Here is a 24,065-nt window from a genome sequence, read left to right on the forward strand (position 1 = left end):
CGCCAAACAACTAAAAAGAAAACTGCCTACGTAGTTACTTATAGTAGGAGCATAAATATCAAGGAAAAATGACCAAATTAATAAAATCTGTAAGTCAAATGCTTCGCTTATGAAACGCTCCCAATGTGGTGCAACACTGCAACGGTTGAGACAAAACTGGGTCACAGCTGGAAAGTGTTGCAGCTGCGCCTCCTGGCTCCAAGATGGCAGCAACAATAAAAAGATAAAAGACAAATTTAAAAAATCTTGTGTCGTGCCTAACTTTAGTGGATCATCTGTAGATGCTCCAGTTCTAAATGAAGCCTTTCTCTTGGACGTCAGTTTTTGAGCCATGACAAGGCAAAAATGTGGTTTCGGACAGAAGGTAAGAATGCGTAACAACATCGGCCAATATCGGCTTTAAAAAAAAATATCGGAATCAGCCAACGTGTTTTTTCTTTATTTTCACAATGAATGAATATTACATACATCGAAAATCATTGGATTCCGTGTCTCCATCTGCTGGTAAGAGTATGCATGCATAGTCTGATGTTAATTCCGCTACAGGAGAGACTTGATGGTCAATTAGGTGGGGAAAAAGTGTATATATCTGTATTGGTTATCGGTTATCAGCCAAATGATTTGGTACATATCAGCATATTGGATATCGTCAAAAAATCCGATATCGTGCATCCCTAACAGACTGTTGTTTTTAGCCGAGCCAACTTGCACTTCCTACCAGCTGATTAAGAGGAATGAGGAGTCAGCAGTCAGTGAAGATATAAAACAGGTTTTCACCAATTATGAATCAACTCAACCACAAGAGGTCCTTGACCATACAGTCATAAATGTGCACAATAAATATGAGGCTGATTGGTCCAGTAGTTTGCAAGATTAGCTGCAGGCACACAAATACACACACTCACACACACAACCAAACGCATGATCCCCTCCAGGATTAAGCCCAGTGTGCACTGTGTGATTTTGGGCGACGTGAAAGAAACATGGTGATATCTTTGGTCATGGCTCTAAAACGGTGGTCCTACATTGCACAGTGAGAGAGGTTCAAAGGTGGCCGTTGTCATGGTCTTATGATCAAAGACAGCCTTGGATAAAATTCTGACAGTGTCTGAAATTTGGTAACGACATTCTCACTGTGTGACTTCTGCTATGACCTACGCCTACTAACCAACCAACAGAAATGCAGCATGTAATAACACACTGGCGCTAAACCCAAACCAACAGACAGATAGCAGCTCACCATGGAGGCAAAACACGCTAAAAGAAATGTGTGGGATTCCTGCAAAGAGGAAAACCTTGTGGAGTTGTGGCAGCAGAAGCCTTGCCTGTATGATGTGTCCTCCAGCTCTTACCATTATCGCATAAAGAACGACGAAGCATGGAAGGAAATAGCAGCAGAGTGAACAACCTAGCGGCTAACACACACACACACACACACACACACACACACACGCACACACACAGTGTATATAGACTCTCTATGTTGTACTTCACAGTTGGAGATGTAATAACCCCTGCATCATCTTTGCACACTCGGTATGGGAAGCTTTTGTACGTCGTAGCCTTCGATTCAGTCAGCACTGTCATCGTACAGACTGCATACATCAAACTCAATGTCGTACCCGAGTTTATTAGCTCCATGTCGCACAGTGTCGCTTGCATGTAACGTATAAGATTGCTAAAATCTCACAGTGTGTAGGAGGCTTTACACCTAGCAGAGAAAATTACCTAAAATAACATCATGTTCTAGTTCTGGCAGAAGACGATATAATATCAGTAAAATCCATTGTTAATTCAACAGTATGCCAGTGTTTATATATTGTACCTTCACATCAGTAGAGTTCATTCAGCACTAGAGGCAACTCAATAGGCTGAAAGCAACCCTGAATCTGTGAATGGGTGACACTGAGAAGAACCAGAGCCTCCCATTATCATCTGAGTGCAAACACAAGGAAAAAGAAACAGAGTGGTTTTATTAACAGAGACCAGAGAGACTGCTGTATAAATATATATACTTTTAAAAACAGACTCTAGAGAATAAAGGCATATCTTCTACTAAACTAAATAATCATCATGAGCACTGATGATGAGCCTTTATTCATGCACGAGTCACAGAAGACATTTCTCTTGAGCCGAGCACATACCAGAGGAAAAACACTTGGCACTCTGCTTTGATCAGCTCGTACTTTTCACGGTTTCAACAATACAGACATTTTATGATGAAATCATGTCATCATCTTTCACACATTTCAACACAGAGACAAGTAGCACTGTAACGGCTCATGCCTCGACAGCAGCATCAGACTCTGGACAAGATTTTGTCTTAAAAAGAAATACATTTAAACTATTATTATTCTACTGCTGCTACGTCTGTGTTCTCTGTGCAGCATCTGTTGTGTATCTGTTTATCCTGAGATCTCTCCTCCCTTTCTTTCTTTTTTGAGTTCATTACGCAAATCGAGGCTCTAAGAACGGAGCGTGTTGTACAGATTGTAAAGCCGTCTGAGACAAACATGACTTTGACTCTATAAATAAACTTGACTGGACTCTAGATGTGCTGGGAAACTGCGGCCAGTTATCATCGCCAGACTCTTTGTGTTATTGGCAATGTCTATTTTCAGTGTTTTTACATGCCAATTAATCTCTTTGATTAGTAACTCCCCTGGACTCCAACACACCCTGGAGCAGAGACATTTTTGGCAACTTGAGATAAACCACTGCTAAACAAGGGTCTGTGCCAGCTAATAAATAAATCCCATAAACCATGCACCTGCTGTCGCTCTCTAAAACACGATAAATAAATAAATAAATAAAGTTGATAGAGACAAACAGAGAAAGAAAGGGAGAGGTATTGCTTCACACTGTCTCTCCCTCTCACACAAACACACCAGGGTCATTTGATGGAAACTGTTCAGACTGGACCTCGGGTTTCTGCAGTAAAGCATCTAATGCAAGCTCAGGCACAATATTCTTCTTTTTACCCATTATATTCAGATATCAGGCTGTGACAGGGAGGAAGGATTCAACGTAATATGGCCAGAATCCTCTGTGATCAAAGCTAACACCACACTTAGCATGCAGCTAAATGTAAAAACTCCAAATACATTATAAAAATTTCACAGATAGAGATGGACAGAGAGGGTTTTGCATCCTAATACCCATACTACCATACTATTTATCATGAGAGAAGACTCTGTATGTCCCAATACAGTCAAATGCAGTGTGCCAAAAACTGCTACTGCTGCATCTGATTGGATTTTGCAGCTTGCAGGCCAGCATGCTTTCCTGGCTACTCTGACCCACAATCCTCTGCGCAACGAAAGATGCGTCACATCGACTGAGCCGCAAACAGATGACAGCTTGACAGCTCGTTGACAGCTGTCAGAGGTTGCAGTGATGGATGACAGCACATTCAAGTAATTGATGACCAGTTGAATACTAATAACAGGAATATTTTGCATTAATTTTGCGAGTATAATATGTGAGAATCTACAATATATGCAGGTATAACTTAAGTTAAAACTACATACACTGCAAAGTAACAGCAGCAGAGCTCTCTGGGTTGACCTCAGTCTCTGGAGAGTTTGGGGAATGGTGTTTTATTCTGTCTCCAAGGTAATAAAATATGAGCAAGAGGGTCAAATTTTAGGGCGTAGTGTGCCCCAATTGTTTGCACACTGCATGTTACAGCACATACTTTGTAGGGGCAGCTGCAGTACCTACTAAAAGTAAAGGAAAAAGTATGTGATTAAGAACGCAGCCTTTGTCTTCTTCAAACTCTTAAATGGTGTCATTTCTTCTTAGTGATGTCACTTAAAGGAACAGTACAGTGTTTTGATACAGATATTCTAAAATGTAAATGTTCCATTCACAGGGCCGAGCAGCATCGTCTTTTCTGCCTCCATCATGTGACAAGAGCCACTGTGGCCTTCAATGATGCACCAGGTTTAAGGACACCATGGAACACAATTTATCAACATTCATTTTTTTTGACGCGTTATTTTGACAGCCCTACTTTTAATACAACAGGACCAGTGGGATCTGCATTCTCACAGTCCCTGAAACAACATGGCACTACTTTGTGTGCAATCTGAGCAAAGGAATTAACATTTGCCTATATTAATATAGAAAAAACGTAACATAAAACATAAATAAAAGTGCTTGCAGGATTCTTCAGGTAAACAAATTAAGAAAGTAAAAATTGTAATTAATTCAAAACTGATAACAGAAAACAGTTTAAAACATAAAAAATATAATTTAATTTTTAATTTCATTTCACTTCTTGCCAATAAGTTCACTTCATTATCTGTGTTTGACCATTGAAAACAATAATGAAAGTTACACTGTCTCATTTCTTCCTTTAAATGTTGAGTTTTCACGATATGACTCCTAAACCATTCTTACCAGGTATGTGCTACAGTGAAGCGCCTGTATCGACGGAGATGCTTGTTCACCACCTGCTTGCGAAAGCGTCTCGGTGAGCTGTGTGGCGAGAGTTTCTGGCCAGGATTAACAGCAACTGCGGCAGCACTGCACGAGTCTGCCTGGTCCGACCTGAGCGCCCTGTTCTCACCGCTGGCTTCCATTAGCGTGGCTTTACGATCAAGTCTGAGGCAAGAAGGGTGGCGGCACTTTCCTAGTGTTTAAAAAGCTACAGCCTTTAAAAAAACTATTGAAATCACACTGTTTGTAAAACTATCAGAGCCCTTTCTCAGTGGTTTTAAGATAAAAAAAAAAAGATTGAAGAAAAGATATGTCCTTCCCTGAGATTGACACCACAACACTGTGCTGACAAATATTCACTCCAATGCTCAGCAGAATAACTCCGACTTTATGATTAATCTGATTGGTAGATACCTCTCGGACATCCCTCTGTAGTATGCATAATGCAAATCCAAAACATCATCAAGAAGCTGATTGGCTAATCCATAACAGCTGGAAAACAACACTAAAACTTGCGGAGCATCCACAGTGATGTGCAATAAGCAGAGCAAAAGTTTTCCAGCTCCTGACCTTTAATCCAGATAAATGCAACTCGAACTTTTAAAAAGCAGTGGAGCAGAGTACGAGAGCTGTAGAGATGAAAGAGACGGACAATACATCCCACAGAGAGACCATAATCATCTGTAGTTTGGAGAGGTGAGTCACAGAGGTTCAAAGAAACACAGTGCACGCTGCAAATTACTATTTAATTTAGTAAAATGGTGTCTATGACAAAAACTCCCTTTTATACATATTGCCTACATTAATGCTACCAAGAAACAGCAGCTCACTGTATTCAGCCTCAGAAGTAGCCACAACAATAACAGAGTCTGCGATTAGATGACTGCCAAATTATTTCTCTGCCATCTGACGCCTTAGAAACAAGCAACATTTGTGTTCTTCTACAGGGCGCAGGGGTTACAGTGAAGACTGTACGAAACAACTAGAAGGTGCTGAAAACACTGTGGTGGACCAAAATAAAAATCTAAATGTCACTGCCAGCTTCGCTGCTAATTTGCAAATCTAATGTCGAAAGCAGACGGGAGGAAGAAAAACACACGAGCGTCCCACTGATAGAAATACACAACTTGTCCTGAAGATTCTGCTCCGGCAAAAATACAAAATAACAATTTTACATAGTCCCCAGAGAAAAACAAAAAGCTGAGAGCAACATAAAAATAAGAAAGGACCCTCAAGATTTATAATTCTCCTCAGGCAACATATATATAATATGAATTATATTTGAGTAGTTTTCTTCAGCTGGATACAAAGAATACTGAGGAAATTATTTTTTGATTTGAGACCAAACAGGAGGACACACCAACGAGTAGCTTTTAATCGTGACTGACTCATTGTCCAATGCACAACAGAAGTAAACAGTTGTAGAAGGCGGATTGCATTGATTACCTGCGAACCTTATTACAGATGAAACCATAAAAATTTAATTAACACCCCGGGCTATTATTTGCTTAAACCACTGAAATCAACAGACCTATATTTGGGACAGCCTTTCACACAAAACTGTGGGGAAATACAATCAAATTGTTTATTTAAACCAATATGAATATCACTTGTATAAAAATTAGGCTTCAGATAATATATCAATTATGAATTGTTCATCTGATCTAGCTCCGACAGACAGCGCATCAGAGAGAGTGAGTTATGGCACCCAGCATACTGACACAACACCACTTTATCCTGTTAAAACAATGCTCACAACTTGGATTATTTCTATGAAAATCCCTTTTGGTTCTTTTGATCTGAGGACCCTTACAGACGAAAGGAATATGAATAACTTACAGGGTAATCAAGGAATGGACACTTAATTCGAGGTAGCCAACAACCTGCTTTTATACATCTGACCCTGGTCTGCTTGAAAACTGGGGGTCTCAGTTCACTTGCAAGTGAACCCTGGTGCGGTTCGCTTACAGTGGGGAATGCAAACGGACTATCCAGCGAACCAAAGAGAGGGAGTGACGTAGAGCGCAGTGCATTTTGGGTAGAAAAAAACAAAGCCAACAGCGCGAACCGCTTGATGCCTCGCCTGCTGCTCATACTGGGCAGCTTCTTGTGAAAAAACAATTAGGTTTGAACACCGAAGTAAACACAGAAACCCCAAGACTGCATAAATTTGGTGTTGCTCTGTTGTTTTTGCGGTGACCAAGCCGACTGAAAACGATGGATTTTCGTTTTCGGTCCTGGCCAATCAATGAGCTGGATTTTCTTCTTCCTCATGCTTTTTTTCTTCCTGGTCAGTCGTTTCGGGCAATACCGCCCCCAAACGAGCAGCTGTTGTAACTGCGTGACGTTGTCCAGGTGGTTTGGTCCGCTTTAAAAAGTGCAGTGTGAAAGTGAACTGAACCAAATGGACTGGGCATTTCACTGGGACTAGGCTTTTAATTGAAGTTTTACGGTATTTGTTTTTATTCAAAAACAAGCATGGACCAACCACCGAATGATCTTTTATTCCGCTCACTAATGTTGTCACAGTCCACATTTCAATATAAGGAGAGCCTGCTGTTTTTTTGGTTCCAGCTGGGAACCAACTTTTTGGGTTCTGAAGCAATTTATTTTTGGTCGAGATGCTACAATAAATTTGGTGTGGGAACCAGAACCTGTTCCATGTTGGTGGAAAAATGGTGAGTGTAACTAAGGATAGACCGATATATCGGGCCGATATTTGAGTTTTTTACTTGTATCGGCATCGACCGATACGCGTGTGGGTTCGCAGATTTATTTTTCCCTGGCATGATTTACAGACAGGCATCCAAGGGCAGCGCACATGCAGCGAATCCTACTGTGTACAGTAGTTGTTTTTTTATTTATGCTTCAGCTTAAATATTTGTTTATTTTATAAAGACATTACTGGAAGATTTAAGAGCACTGAACTCTTTTTTTTATTTGAATGTATAATAATAATAATAATAATAATAATAATATTCTACCTGTTCTACCTCAACTTTCCATCTTGTTTTAGTATTTTTTACTGTTCAATAAATGTTTCTTATTTTAAACTTGAGACCTGTAATATTTGTTATCATTGTGTCATTTTTTTGATGTAAATAGAGGGAGCAAAAGCAGTATCGGCCCCAAATATCGGCTCAAGAAAATCGGCAGTCCATAATCGGTCATCGGCTAAGGGTGATGGAAAAAAATCGGTATCGGCATCGGCCCTAAAAAAATCCATATCGGTCTATCCCTAAGTGTAACACCACTTTCTGAGTCCTGAGTGGCGAGGAAAGGGCGGGAAATCCTCAGTGATGTGTCACACGTGTTGTTACCATCAGGACAGAGGTACAGGGACCCACCTGCCCAGAGATCCTTCATACCTTCCAGTATAGCTCTGGTGAACACGTGGATGATATGAGGTGTGTCACCTCCAGTGTGTTATACTTAATTCTTCATTGTTGGTGTCTGGTTTTAAATGTTGTGTCTTTTTGTTGTGGTTGTAGTTGTCTGACAGTTGCCATGGATACAAAGAGAGTTTCCAGAAGGACTAATAAACAAGCTAATCAACAGATTCATAGATCACTTGATGATGGTCCTTTGTTTTTCTTACCTGTCAGGGTCAGCCTGTGTGATGTCGATGCGGGGCAGAGAGACAATGGGCAGACTCGTGGGTCTGGTCCGGGTCACTGGATCTTCTTCAGGAGTTAGCGACCTGCCCCTGTCCCTCTCCTTTTCCGCTTGTCGCCATGACAACGGCGGCAGCTGCAGGTTGCCAGAGAACCGCCTGTGGACTTTGCACACCTCGACGCCGAGCGTGCTGCCTGCGGGGAACTGTGCTGTGGGAGGCTCCTTATTCTCCTGAGGGTGAAAAAAGAAGACAAAAATGACAATTTCATGGGGCTAGCTTTCCATGAAATTGGCTCATAATAATCCCTCCGGAGAGGATCTGTGGTGAATAAACATGAAGAAAATATGGGTGAAATGTTTTTGTTAAAGCCACAAGATTGAACGGAAACACAGATTCCCATAAAGGAAATCATATTTAACATATTTAACAAAGCAGGAGCCAAATGTCAGAGCAATAAAAAGGGAAATTAATAAAAAGAAAACCAAGAAATAAGTAATGCATGATGTAAAGAGCTGTGGATAAAAAAGGAGAGATTCATGAGACCAATTTATCGCACATAAACATGACTGTTTTACAGCCATTCAAAGATGTGCAAATGTTTAAACTCTAACTAAACAATCTGCCTGTCCTGCACATATCTCTGATTTAACACAGTGCTGTACTGTATACATGTCTTTATGCTCCTCGCAGCGTAGAGGAAAAATTAACTATTTGATCAAAGCCCATGTCAGTCCCCTGACACCTGAGCTGCCAGTCGATATGTTTATTAAGCAGCGCTGGATATACAGTGTATGTTTAATGTGTCTGGTTGAGTGTGAAGGTTCCAGGAAGGAGCCCTTGGTGCTTCATTGTAATGACGAGCTGTAAACAAGCCACGGCACTGAGGAAACAGAGGCAGGCTGCCCGAGCTCATTCTGCATACATCACCCTCCAATTTATGTTCACAGAGCGCAAGTGTAAATGAAACTGGCTTCAGATGAACGAGGGAGACATGGAGGTGCGAATGATGCCGAGGGGGGAAATAGAGGATCGAGGAATTCCTGGAATATGGCTTCGACAAACAAGAAAATATTTGTCTGTTTGGTTGACAGAGAGTGAGAGTGTGAGAAGGAGAAAGAGTGAAGCCACAGCCTGGCCTCTCTGTCACCAGGGCTGACAGCTCACAACAGTTTGACGAGAACAAGCCTGCACACCATCGACGAGAAATTCACTCTCAACTGACAGTGTTTGCCGAAATGCAGCTACTTGCTGCCATCAGGTACTACAGAGTACTGAGTTTAATAGAGCCTAATATATTGTCCAATTGTATTTCTTTAAAGGCAAACACAAACATATTTTAAAGAATTTGGAGCAAGTGTGATATTTAACAGTTGTTAAACTGCTCATTAGTGCTCTCTAGTGGACAAACCAAGGTTATTATTAAAATTAAATGCCTCTTTCAAGATTAGGGTGTCTTTGGTGATAGAAGACTTAAATTTAAGATTTTTTTTAGACGTTTTATAGCTTATTGTTAACCACAATTAAGACTGATTTTTGGACAAATCATCTTTTTCTTATGCAAGCACTGCAGGTATATATTAAGCTATAAGTCTGCATGTAGTCCCATACAGCAGCAGGTTTTACGTAGGAATATGGTTAAGGGGTGTGCCATATAATCTCGTTCATGATAATACTGGTATAATTTTTAATATGATATGAAAAATTCATATCGTGGTACTCACGATATTTCAACTTGTTGACATATTGACATCATACTGTTACCCACGGCAACAACAAGCTTGGCTGAAAGCAAAATTACTCTGCGGTGGTTCCAAAAAGAGGAGCAGCTTCAGTAGTGTGGAATAAACTGTGGCGTCCTGAATGTTTTATGAACAGCCCCGGACTTTTCAGACTTTTTTAGTGACTTACCGCTCAGAGGGAACTCATTCAGCGGCTCCTCTGGCAGCAGCACAGTGTCTCTCCCTCTCCTCTCTCGCCGTGCGCACACAGGAGTCGGTGTCATCAAGTGATTTTGTCATAAACCTTTGCTAATGTAAACCTACGTGACGCTCGCGGCTCGACAAAAAACTCCATATATATGGAGCCTGATGATTAGAGGAGAAATGGCAGAGCATAAAGGTCCAGGTGGAAAAGAAAAACAACTCAATCATTTAGTATTTTACTAAAAGAAGTAAATCACAGGTTGATTTATAGATATATATATATATATATATATATATATATATATATATATATATATATATATATCCCAGGGGACATTTTTTGTATTTGGGAGCTGTTTAAATGTGTAATTTGTGGTAGATTTTATTTTGTTGAGCTATTAATATTGTATACAGAATCTGAATCTCACTCTGAGTTACTGCTGTTGTTCACAAACTAAAGAAATAAGAGATCATTTTTGTTTAGTTTTTACTGAATATTTGAAGGCAAACTGTAAAACGATATCACTTATTTTGCTGCAATTCTATTTTCTTAAATTAATGGTAAAATATTTTTTGTTTTACTAATTTGTCACATTGACAACAATATCGTTATCACAAAAATACCCTGAAATATCATGTTTCTGCTACTTCAGTAGCAGAAACAGTCTGGTGTTACTTTACAGTGTTTTATGCAACATATTCAGAGCAGTTTTGTCATCATCCAACTAAATAGCAAAAAGTAGTCTATATTCATGTCACATATAGCCTAGTGATACCTACACCTAACTTAAGTCTTGGCCGACGGTTAATTTTTGGAGAGTATTTTCAATGTTTCTACATTTTCTGTTTTAAGATTACAGAGTATCATTCACATCTCATGCCAGTGCCTCAGTCCCAGACACTTTCGGTACCATTTTATCTCATATGATATGAAGCAGCCTACTTCAGTCATGGTTCTGATGATGTCGCTCGTAATTAACACCCCCACCTCTTTCACATGAATGTGCCCGTGGCTGGATAGGAAAACCCAGACTTGACTCAGCTAGTTGAAAACCAGCTTTGTAGTACTGGTAGTACCGGCCAGATAACGAAAAGATATCCAGGGTAAGTTGAACTGGCTTTGTAGTACAGGCCTCTGGTCATGATTTCTGGAAGAGACATTGCTGTTGAGTTTTTCAAATGTGTTTTTTGGCACTTTGAGCACCACAAGCTGAGTGCCATCTAGTTCCATTATATTGGAGAGAAGGCAGACATCTCTACAGCTGATATCTCCAACACTCTGCAACTCACACCAAAACAATCTACTGATATCTACCACCGTTTGAACCGTCTCTTTAGGCTTAGTAAAAAGTCAAAAGGATGACAGTGAAAAAAGATGCACATCTGTCTTGCTGAGGTGATGCATAAAAAAGAAACTAACTGTAAGTAACAACTCCCACGGGGCTGGCAGCACCGTCATCTGCTCCCATTAAAACGTCCTCTTCACTGCGTCAGGAAAATAACATTTCAAGTCTAAACTGGCTCTTCAGAGAGGACAGAGAGATGCTCTGAGATCTGAGCCCTGCGAGGGATGAAGGTCAAAAGGAAAAACGCTAAAATTCTAATTAATGAGTGAGTGAAGTGAGACAGAGTGGTGCCACATGATGAGGGCTGACCGTCATCTGAGAAGTACAGGGAGAGAAAATGACAGAAAGAAAGAGGGAGTCATCCCACCACCTCTTTCCAGTGAAAGTGACAAACAGTAATGGCAGGGACACGACGACTGGGAAGCAGAGAAGAAACATGAATGAGAGAATAAACTGCTAAATAGGGAGCAGGGATAGAGAGTTTCTGAATGAGAGAGGGGAAGACAGAGCAGACCGAGAAGTGAGTCTGGCTCCTGATTGGTGGTAAACACAGCTCTGCTGACTCCTCTGCTCCTTCTAGGAAATGCAATTTGTCTGATTTATTGTTCCTGTCTGTTTAAGATAGATTCTTCCTGTCGAAAGGAAAAAGGGTGAAAATAAAATCTGGCAAAACATGACTCTGTTCCGGCGACTCTGATCTTACACTTACACAACAACTCTCGTCAAACAGACGTTATAATCACAGGCCTAAATCGTCTCTGGTCAATACGTCTCAGTGCCATTTCTGTTCCACTGTAAATTAGCATCAATTGGATATCGATTTCATCTCTGACATCAGGACATGTAATTCTAGTTCTGCATTGATCCCATGTCTGTGGTCCACTTTGGGAAATACTGCTGATTCATTCTGTACGGCTGTGTGTAAGCCAGCAGTGGGATAAGGATGCTGATAATTTTAGAATATAAAAACATTAAATTTAGAAATCTATTTGTCGATTTGTCATATGTGGCGGAACTTGGTCATAAAAGCACAGGAACCGAGATGAAAGGTAAAACAATGAGTCTGAAACGGAGGTAGTGTATCTCCGGGGTCAAACAGAGGTGGAGTGGGTGTTTTCTCGATGAAGATGAAAGGCTCCTCTTGGCGGCAGAGTCTAAACAGCTCCAGCGCTCTCTGGGTTATTTCCAAAAAAGCCTTTTTGAAGAAGATGGTACAAATGAGAGGAGGAGCCTCAGGAGGGAGCGGTGCAAACACCAAGGGCAACGACGGAAATAGTTCCAGGGCTTCATCTTTCTACCCCCAACAAAAAGTCTGGTGTATTTTTCCCTGTTGACATTACAGTGCCTAACATATATCTTTAGGTTTGGGAAATACTACAGGAACTAACTAGGGATGTGACAAAATACCAGATTTCGCAAAATCGTGATTAATAAATGTTTCAATACCATCTTGATGACATCTACCAAGGTATGATGACAGGGTTATTTTGCTACTACAGCTGTGTTCTACTAACTCTCCTTGTTGAAAATGGTCAGGGTTCGACATTAACATTTGCCCGGGGTTAAGTAAAATCTGTCTGGGCAAGTGGAATGCCTCATGCAGTAATCGCTGCACATGAGAGACTTTCCTTTTTCTGCCCAGCAGCTAACTGTTGTGCCGCTCCACTGCGACTGTATCTCTTTAAAAAGTTTCGTAATCCAGTCTTGAATTGTGGAGACTTTGTTAAACCAACCCTTATGATAATTCCGACACTTGATTATTCATCAGTTGTCCTAAGTTGAAAACAGTTACTGTTGTTAGCCATTCGTGGCTGTGTTTCTGACCGTGTGGCAGCTCTGATGTCAAAGGCACTGTCCAACGGAATAACGAGCAACTGTATTGGTTTTGGCTTAAAGTGCTCCTCCAGCTAAAACCTGCTGATGATTATTAAAGTTAAAATCCTCTCAGCCATGTGATTGTTGACTTTTTCTATTGTAAATTTTTAAGCCATGGTGGTTTTATGTCTGTGAAACGATTGAAAAATCTGTGACGTCATCACAATTTAAAGTCTATGAGCCGAGTGGGAGCTCATGGAGAAACACTACTGTGCTGCTGCGGTAGGGACTCAGCCTTGAATGTGGGTATGGGAAGCGCTCTTTACCAGGTGAGCTACTGGGCACCCCATACTTTTTGTCAGCAATGTTTTGTCAGCATCTTGGCACGATGAAGTGCCAACTCCTTCAAACACACCACAGATTGTATGGGTTGTAGCTGCTGCAGGAGTTTGAGCTCCCCACTGGGGACAGATGGAGGAGTTAACCCAGCCACACACACACACACTGTGGCAGGCAATTGTTAGCGTCACACGGCTAACTTTGTGGTTATTTTAATAAATAATAATAATAATCTTAATTTATAAATCACTTTTCAAAACAGAGTTACAAAGTGCTCTACATGTCAATAATTAAAACAGACATGAAAACGACAACTTTGAAAAAAAACCCTGATAAAAACATTTTGGTATATAGAAACTGAGGAAATAAAAGACACTTTAAATGAACTTAAAACTTGGGTAAAATCAAGGAAGGATCCCCAATAAAAGAGCTTACTGACTCGGCCAACCTGATTTCCTCGGGCAGATTATTCCAGAGTCCCGGGGCCCTGACAGCAAACGCTCTGTCCCCTTTAGTTTTCAACTGGGCCTCTGGAACAGACAAAAGACCTCCGCTGCCCGAGGACCTCAAAATTACGTCCCGGTGTGTATGGTGTTAAGACGTCAGAGATATAGCTGGGGCAGAGACTATGAAGAGCCTTAAAAGTAATCAGTAAAATCTTAAAATCTATTCTGAAACATTATTAAGAGGTTTAGCAGCAGAGTTGAAATATTTTGGTGTCAGTGTGAGTTTAGTCTCGCCACCAGACAATCAGAGATCTCCGCCTTCTGATAGTCTGGGGACACTCCTTTCTAAAGTGTGTTTAACACACCGGCGAAAACGGCCGGCAACAAAGCAACGCCTCTTGCATTTTTGAAAAGGACACGCCTTCTCGGAAATGTGCGCTCCTCCTTTTCTCGTCCGCAAGGAAACAAACACACGGAGAGCTTGAAAATGGATGCCGAGAGATTTAACTCCGTTTTATCAAACGTGTGCTCATCCGTGAAGAAAATATTTTTTCCAGCGGATGTCTTAGTTACAACATTATTGAGCTAACTGGAGTAGTTTCATGATGTATCCGACAACGGGAGGCTTTTAACAGATGACGTCCTGATGTTAGCTTTGCTGCTGTTAGCTGTCCCTGTCAGCTGCAGCCACTGATGCTTTCTAGACATCATGATTTCCCAAAACTGAATAAATACCACACATAGCAACACAAAACTGCTTTGCTAGCTCAATCATGTTGTAACTAAGATATCCGCTGGAAAAGATATTTTTTTTCACGGACCGTTTAATGAGTTATTACCTATTATAGACACTGCTAACGGCTAACAGGGCTAACAGCTAACGGTTAGCCCAGCTAAATGTGCACACAGAAATAGTAATGTTTGTTCAATCATTTTGTTTATAGACTTTACAAACATCAGATTAGTCCAAACGGTGATACAGTGATGCGAAAAATGTGATATATAGGCTATATATTTAGCTAAAAGCTCTGCTGGTTTTCTACCCGGACTATAGAGGGAATCACCTTGTTGTTTACAAGGCGATTCCCTCTATAGTCTGGCCGGACGGATGAGTCATGGCCTTGTAAAAGATTATGTTTGTTTCTTTTAGTTGGCGAGAATGTGTCGCCGCAAACGCGACAAACATCCACTAACTTTGACGGCGTTTTCTGCGAGCACGGCTGAGCCATTTTGTACCGCTACACGTGTTTCTAGTCGGACTATGTTTACAAGCACAAGAGTTCAGCGAGCCACCGAAGGACCGCCCTGCAGATTTACTATTGGTTCTGCAACGTAGGGAGTTTTTTAAACTCTGAAATTGTATCCGCCCATCTAAACACAAAATCAGGGAGAAAGTCATCAGTCTTTAGTTAAGCAAAGCGTCTAAAAACTGACTTGTGAGTCTAGTGTGAGTTGGGACAGTTTAATGGCTATGCGTTGGATGTAAGCTGCTGCTGCATTAGCTTGTGCAGCAACCGAAAGTTTACAGATCCGGCTGGGAGTCGGTATAGTCTTGGATCAGACCGCTGGCACAAAAAGGTTCGAATACAGGTATTGTTTGACTGGAGGAGGTTTGATACTACTTGGTACTGGGTTATTTCCATCAATACTATAATAGTATTGACTATCGATACCCAGCCCCATCTATTACAGGAAGTCTGCACAAACATTCCTGCCAGCAGAGTGTAATAAGCATGGTAGGTGGTATTAACTGAAGGTTTTCACTCCAAAATGAGACGCCAACCTTTTGAAAAATGTGTCTGCCATTACCTAAATCACTGCTGGTATTAAAGTCAAAATCACCACTAATCATTCCTGACATTAATGGTCATTACACGGGATTAAATTGTGTATTTTCTCTAAGCAAGAAATAAACACCATTAGGGTTTGACTGTGTTTTTGCATTATAATAAATGTTCAGTAAATTTTAGGGGGGTTGTGGGGTGAAAGAGGCGTCACAGCAGGAAAACTTTCATCCTCCAGGATATAGCTTGGCCTCTGAGCTCCTGCTGGACAATGTCACGTAAATGATCAGGCCTGCCTGCCCAGTCATAAACACCAGTGGCGTGGAGGAGAAACAGATGGGCCTCTCTGTCAGATCTCTGTCCTTCCTCCTCTTATCCATGCTTCCACTCAGCCTAATGCCCTAAATGTCTCCTGGTGTGAAGTGTCTTTTTACACCTTTCCTCCTCTTCCCGCTCTGCCTCCGACTAAACTCTGCATCACTCCTCAACTCTTTGTCTCTCTCTCGCGTACACACACACACACACACACACACACACACACACGACACACTGTCCTTCACTCCCCCTTACGTCTCCGTTTCAACGCATACACCAATCTCGCTCTCTGCAGCGTGTCCTGCTGGATAGCGGTCTGTTGTGTACAGTACAGTCATCTGTTTATGAGTCACTGACCACCGCACAGACGTACTGCACCTTGCTGCCTTTGTGTATCCCCACTAGAGCTCACTGTATCCTTGTTCATGGAGGAAACAGAGGGAAGGCAAGCGTTACACGATTTACAGCAACTGTGCAAACTGCAGAATTAGGCTGTAAACTTTAGAGGCAAGATGCTGAATTTCAGATACAGAGAGATCACGAGTGGCTGTGTAATGAATGCATGGATGGATTCATGTAGCCCAGATGGATGGCTGGAAAAATCGATACTTACATCGCCTGGTGTAACCCCCTGTGCACTCCTGCTTTTCTTCATCCTGAGGGATGTTCAGCCAGACTCCGTCTCTTGATCCTTTCTCGGAAAAACGCAGCTCTTTCCTGCTGCTCCTGCTCTGGGCAGCCTCAGCAGTACGCCTGCACATGGGAGGCAGAGAGGAAGGGGAGGGCAGTGATAAAGTAACCAGTTCTAAAAGTTATTCAGCCTCCCTCACAGTGGACACCACGTCTGCTGTTGTTGTCAGACTAGCGTTATTGTTCTGGTGTGGTGATGCAGTGCTGCGTCTGGTTTACGCTGCGCTGCATTACACACTGCTTCACACAACTTTGACAAAAAAAGCAGACATTCAGTGAACTGTGGTGGACCACCAAAGTCAGCAGTTACAAGTTTGTACAAGAACATTGTGCGTCACCAAATGGCAAACCATGCTCCAGACCTGTGAGCAATTTCTGATAAATTAATGAGAGTAAATAAAAATCTTCACGGAGCATTTTTCCTGACTGTAGCGACCACAGACCGCAGGCACAGCTAATGCAGTTAGCAATAACTTCACTGAATTGAGCCAGTCAGACTGATTAACTGTGTGTAGACAGTTCGCTAGAGAGAAAAACAGCTAGAGAGAGATGTTAAAGAGATGACAGCATGAAGACCGGCTACTGTCTGGCTAAATGTGTTTTCTCTGCTCTAATCCAGTGGTTCTCAACTGGTGGGTCACGGTCCAAAAGTGGGCCGTGGGTCCATCCTGAATGGACCGCAAGTGACTCGAGAATGTCAAGTTTGTAAAAAACACACTTTATTTTGAAGTACAGTGAATTTTCGGCACAGAGCTTTTATTCTGAAGTGCCGTTTCCTGCTGTAGAGTGAGTGAATAACAAGAAAGCTACTACAGAGACAGCAAACTAGCTCGACCGCATGGACGAACAGGAGTATGGCGCTGAATTTATTCAACTCTGTGGAACTTGAACTAATGACTAAGGAGGAATCTGGACCCTGTGGCTGGACTAGTTGGAAACCACTGCTCTAAACAAAGTGAAACGTCTTGCACACCTTAACGATGTTTTGATCAACTGACAGCTGTGAGTCATATTTCTTGCTTTGAACATCATTAACACCAAGCACCTGCTCCAGGCTCACCAATTGGAACTTGTGCACGATAATGGCACTAACTCCTCAAGCTGAGATTCAAACTATTGGCACAGCAGTCACAGGCCTGTTTCTCTCTATTGGTAAGCATATTTTTTTTAAAAAATAAAATAGAGTGAAAAGTGGCTGCTCAAAGCTCTGTTTGCACTTTATTTCTAAAAGAGACACTTTTTACATTTCTTTTATTTACGAGGACTTATTTGCTTTTACATGAAACATATGCCCTAGGTAGAGTGGTAAGACCATCCTGATGATGTGAGCTCGACATTCTGTTTTGCTCTCTGTACCAGTCTGGACTCTGTGCTGCCCCAAACACTTTCAGCGTGCGGGAGTACTTGCCTTGACAAACAAACTCCTTCAGTCAGTCAGCGCAACAAAACACCAGGGAACATCTTCATCGCCAACGGAGCCAGCTGATAAATCAAGCTTTGCCAAATCCAGCAGTGCATACTCATGTTCTTGTTTAACTGTTGTTATTGACTCCATTTCTGCAGCGACTCCACTTATTGTGTTCACTCTTCTCAAGTTAAGAGTTAGTGCTTGTTGCTTTGGGAGCCGACATTACGGTCCTGCAAGCTGGGTCCTGCGTTTTCTGCCATCAACTTCAATGCAGTCCCTGATTGGCTGATTACGTAGTCTACTATGGTGCAGATCCCTGATTGGTCATGATAGGATTTTAAATTATGGAAAGTGTTTGAGTGTTTGCTTTTTTGTATGTTTTTGTGCGGCTATGGTTACAGACTCTCAGGAAGGGACAAATCGCACAATGACCAAAGTTAGAAACGGATATAACTGATAGCATTTTTTTTTTTTTTTTAAAAAATGATGATTTTATATAGATTTCCCGATAATATTGTTATCATGAACTGTTTGGCTATAATAATCATGTAGTGAAATTCTCTTATCTTGACAGTCCTAGTTGAAATGATATGGAAATGCACACTGTTGATTTTATTGGTTAGACATAGGGATAGGAGACAACTTAGACGTTCTGTTTCTGTTGTCAGCTCTGCCTTTATTTCTTTTTTAAAAATGTATTTCTGTCTCATGTCACTCACTCACTCATTAATATTATACATACTTTATTAATCCCCGAGGGGAATATAATGTTATTAGGGCTGCACGATTATGGCCAAAATGATAATCACAATTATTCTGACCAATATTGAGACCATGATTATATGGACAAAATATTTTTTATTGCACTTTCACATTTGATTAAAAAACAAAACAAAACACAGCTTTCACTTCAATGTTCAAATTTCTGCATCAAACTAAGACTTAAAATAAGGTTCCTTTTCACCTGAAATCAGTTCATCTCCTAGCAGCAAAACATTAAAAAAAACATACCCAAAATATAGGCTAGCTAAAAATAAATATGTCAAACACAAGCACATAAAAACGTTTTTTATTGAACACGTATCTGTGGCAAAATTGAATGAGATTGCACTTCAGTCTGTCTTTGAATGTTGGATGGATACGCATCTACTGCTGTATTTTGTTTTCTTCACTTTTTATAGCGGTCACAGTGCCGTAATGCGCTGTACAGTGTCGCTGTTATGGACGTCTGAGCTGACGCATCCATTGTTTTTCTGCTGGTTTAACAAGGTTAGCCGTGTTGCTTTGCAGTGCAACACAAGTCTCACACACTCTCTGCATATGAACTGTTCTCTCCTAAATCCAAAATACTTAAAAACAACAATGTTGGTTAATGAACAGATGATTTTCATTTTGCCTGTCTGAAGTTGCAATAATGAGAAAATGTCTTGCTGCAGGGTGCGCACATGGCGCCATGACAGCTCTTCAAAAAGGGGAGGCTGGCTGTGAGAAAGCGCCTGATTGCTTGATGATATGCAGCTGAGTTTTCTATGAGCGGAGCGTGAATTTTAGAATCAGAATGTTCTTTCCATTTAAACAATAAAAGTCAGGCCTCTTTAATGTTGTCAAAAATGTTGACTAAAGAACTGTGTAGGTACAAAAAAAAAAAAAAAAAAAAAATCAAACCAGATATTTGATGCCAGCTTTTGGTACTCTGTGCCAAAGACAGTTCGGTTGGTACAAAAAAAAACAAAACAAAAAAAACAGTGAAGTTAAGTATGTGTGATTTGTATTAGTGCCAATAACATGTAAAAACAAAAACAGTGCTCCTTTAACCCCGGCATTATTACTGAATAAAACACAGTCCGTGAGATTGACTCTGTGAAAACAGACAGCTATGTGACAAAGTGCACAGTGTGTGTGCCCGAGGGTCTGTTTGTCCAGTCTGTCAGCCTGTTTTGAATGCACCGACTGTACACTCATCAATAATAGAAAGACCACAGCTGGTGGAAAACCACCAAAAGGCAGATATGCGTGACTAATCTCTGTGACAGAAATGGATTGATATATTCCATGTCACAATTGATCACCCCTCCGCGTTCCCCTGACATCACCCCTTATTTAACAGACGCTGTGCCCTTGTGTTAAAGTCAGTGTCGGACTGCTGGTAAGGGAGGCTGATGTTGATTTTCAGGTGAAAAGAAAGAAACAATCAAACAATCCAATCGTGTTTGTGGCAAACAACATCTATATGTGCTGCTTCCTGCCGCCCTCAGTTATTGTAAAAATCGTGACATGTGAAGGCAATGACAGCAGATCACAGAGATTAGAGTTCTGAGCGTTTGTAGGAGTCAGCCGCTGTTTCAAATCTCAGCATGACAGAAAAGTTCTCAATAATGTATGAGTGTGCATGGATGTGTGCATCATAGGTTTCACAAGAACACCATTTAAATTCTTCATACTTTATGATACAGAGGTCTCAAGATGAGTTACTCTGTGGTGGTTGTTGTGAGCATAAGCAGAAAAAGGCCTGTAGGTAGAAAATTTTAACGCAGATTAAGTTAAGTATTTAAAACACTTATCTTGTGGAGGATACGCATTTCAATGCTACTCATATATATATATATATATATATATATATATATATATATATATATATTTTTTTTTTTTTTTTTTTTTTTTTTTTAAACTTGAACTAACGTAGTCTGACACCAACATTTTCTGCTCCTTTAAGATGTGCTGGTACCATTTTTTTTTAAAATACAAAACTAGTAGACTGACCAATTATGAGCACCAGTCCAAGTTAGGGATGCAAGATAACTGATTTTTTGCCAATATCTGATATGTAACAACTTATTTGGCCGATAACTGATACCAATAGATATATCCACTTTTCTCCCTCCTAATTTTAGTTTTTCTTATCTTTTTGCATGTCAGCTCTTGTGCATTTGACCATGTGCGATTTAAATAATATTTCTATTAACTGTGCAGCCCTGAAATTTTTTTTGGACAAATTGAAATGTTGACCTGATGATTATCTATGAACTTTGAATATCTTTAGCAAACTTTACCCAAGGGTGGGGAAAAAAATTGATACAGCATAGTATTGGAATATTTTTGCGTGGCAATAAGGGATCATCTTGTTTTTTTTTTTTGTTTTTTTAATCATAGAAACTTTTAATATGACAAATACAAATTAAACTTTAGGTAGCCTACTAGAATAATATAATCAATTGCTTTTTCAGTGCGCTAGATACAAAAAAAAAAAAAAAAAAAGACTTGAGTGAGATGAACAGATTGAAAACTTTAAAAGATATCTTTAGATAAAACAGATGTTAACTACGGAATCAGTATTATAACGTGAAATGTTAATTGTTCTCACAAGAAGTTTTTCACGTTATAACAATATACTTTCATGTTAAAACGTGATAGTTTATATTGTAAGAACGTGACAAGTTTCACGTTATAACAATATAGTTTCATGTTATCCTTGTTTTGGGCCATATTGATGCCTGTTCATTGCAAATAGCCAAGTGTCAAAACACAACTGGAGTATATGGGTGCACCTCCTCCCGAGACCAAATATTGCACTATAATGTAGAACTTTTAATGTCCTAACAATATAAATTATTACTTTTTAACGTAAAACTTATAAAGGTGATAACTTATATTGTAAGAACATGAAAATGTGAAACTTTTCATGTTCTTACAAGATAAGTTATGTTTTAACTTGAAAATATGTTGTTATAATGTGAAAAACTTTGTTAGAACAATAAACTTTTCACGTTATAACGTAATACTGATCCATTATTTTTTTCCTGTCCGGTGTGGCAGCAATACGCTTCCATAATTAACAAAGTTTTCCTTCGGGGGCATAATTTACAATGGAAAAAAAAAGGTAAAAAAAATAAGTGAATAAAAAAAAAAAAATCGCAATATATTTTATCGCAGTACTCAGCATATCACAACATATTTAAAATCTTGTATCATGACGTAAGTATCGTGATAATATCATATCATGGATACTCTGGTGATTCCCCCCCTGACTTCACCACAATCCATCCTGTTGTCCATATTTCAGTCTTGACCAAAGTGATGGACTGACCAACATAGCCACCCCTATAGCCACTCTGTTAGTGTGGCTAAAAATGTTCAGAATAAACTTGATAAAAAGGAAAAGCACTTGGCCTCGCAAAACCAACGCTCCACTTCTGTCAAGTAGGTGCTTAAACTATAATTTCCTCAAACAGCACCATTTCAGTGATTTCACAGGAAAATACTTTTCATGCCATCTGAAAATTCTTCCATCGTTCCAACTCATTAATATCACTACGCTAACCCTTTTGTTCTGTGTCGTTCTGTTAAAGGTCAAGTTGTTACAAATTATCATTGGATGAATGGACCCCTGAGCTCAGAGCTACTTCACCAAACAAGCAGAGAAGACAGATGGTAAAAGGTTATATCAGATCATGTCATCTAAGTCCAGCAATGATCGGTGTGATCCTACACTGGTTTTAAAGCTTAGAGGCTATTAGCTCAAATCATCAGAGTACAGGCACAGAGAAGTCAGCGTGTCCCATAGGAGATAGTAAGAAGCAAACAGCCCTCATAACTGTGCAGCTATGTTATATTCTGTAATGAGCAGTTAGGGGAGTCGTCAACCTCTGAGAGACCACTTATTAGGAAATTCAGGCGGCAAATCCCATTTAATTGTTTGTTTCTGTGCTTCAAAAGTTAGTTTTCAAAGACTGTGTCAAGACTCCAAGGACTCGGACTAGTGCACGAAAAAGATCAATTCAAGGCAACACTGTTCCAAAGCCTGGATGGTTTTAAGGTTGGATAAAAACTAATCTGAGACATAAACGGCACGGATTAATCAATTAGTTCTCAACTATTAAATCAATCGCCGACTCTGAAATTCTGATTCCAGCTTCTTAAATGTGAAAATTTTCGAGTGTCTTTACTTCTGTATGACAGACATTTGAGGAAGTCATCTTGGCCTTTGGGAAACAGACATTTTTCACAACATTCTGACATTTTATAGATCAAACATCTAATCCATCACTTGCTAGGCTAATTGACGATGAAAATAATCATTAATTGCAATCCCTACCAATGAGTATTTGTATGTCCAAATCATCAACACTAAGGATATTAACTTCACAATCAATGGAACCTTGTAGGCAGAGTTGCAGCTCCATGATAAATATCATAAATAACATAGGGATATGTTTGACCATGGCACTGTATTAACCCTTTAATGTCTCCTTCGCATGTTTGCCCAATGAGTTAGTTATGCTGCCAGTCTAGATTTCAATTAATATGTGTACATGTGTGTTTTAGGGAGGCACGACATTGGATTTTTTGCCAATATCCAATATGCCGATGTAACAACTCATTTGAATGATATCTGATACCAATATATCTGCTTTGTTCCTGCCTAATTTTAGTGATCAAGTCTCTTCTGTAGTGGAATGAACATCATATTGTGCCTACATACTCTTATTGTGATTGCCCACCAGCAGATGGAGACATCAGATACAATACTTTTCAATGTATACAAATGGACCTGCACTTGTATAGCGCTTTTCTAGTCTTCCGACCACTCAAAGCACTTTAACACTACATGTCACATTCACTCATTCACAAACACAGTCACACACTGGTGGCTGAGGTTACCATACAAGGTGCCACCTGCTAGCTCAGTAACCACTTACACACACTCACACAACAGTGGAGCAGCCATTGGAAGCAATGTGGGGTTCAGTATCTTGCCCAAGGATGCTTCAACATGCAGACTGGAGGAGCCGGGAAAGATTCATCAACTATAGGTTGTCAAATACTTTTTTGTCAGTTAACCAATCAATCACTCAGTTGTGTTATAGCAAGTCATTGCTGATTTTCCGGCTGGTTTTCAGGCTCCAATCATTTGTAACAACTCATCATTATGTTTCAAGCGGAG

General features: G+C 40.2%; 1 protein-coding gene across 2 annotated transcripts in view; it reads right to left on the reverse strand.

Moving 5' to 3' along the window:
- The window catches only part of LOC117272000 (3',5'-cyclic-AMP phosphodiesterase 4B-like), a 101,224-nt gene that overhangs the window by 52,540 nt on the left and 24,619 nt on the right, over positions 1-24,065 (reverse strand). For both annotated transcript variants that reach the window (XM_078173161.1, XM_078173162.1), the window contains 2 exons: positions 16,640-16,779; positions 8,042-8,289 (listed from right to left, as the gene is read on the reverse strand). In XM_078173161.1, coding sequence (XP_078029287.1) covers positions 8,042-8,289; positions 16,640-16,681 — 290 coding nt within the window. In that variant the 5' untranslated portion in view covers positions 16,682-16,779. The remainder of the gene's footprint in view (positions 1-8,041; positions 8,290-16,639; positions 16,780-24,065) is intronic.

The sequence above is a fragment of the Epinephelus lanceolatus genome, chromosome 12 (assembly GCF_041903045.1).
Source record: "Epinephelus lanceolatus isolate andai-2023 chromosome 12, ASM4190304v1, whole genome shotgun sequence".
Taxonomy (NCBI): Eukaryota; Metazoa; Chordata; class Actinopteri; order Perciformes; family Serranidae; genus Epinephelus; species Epinephelus lanceolatus.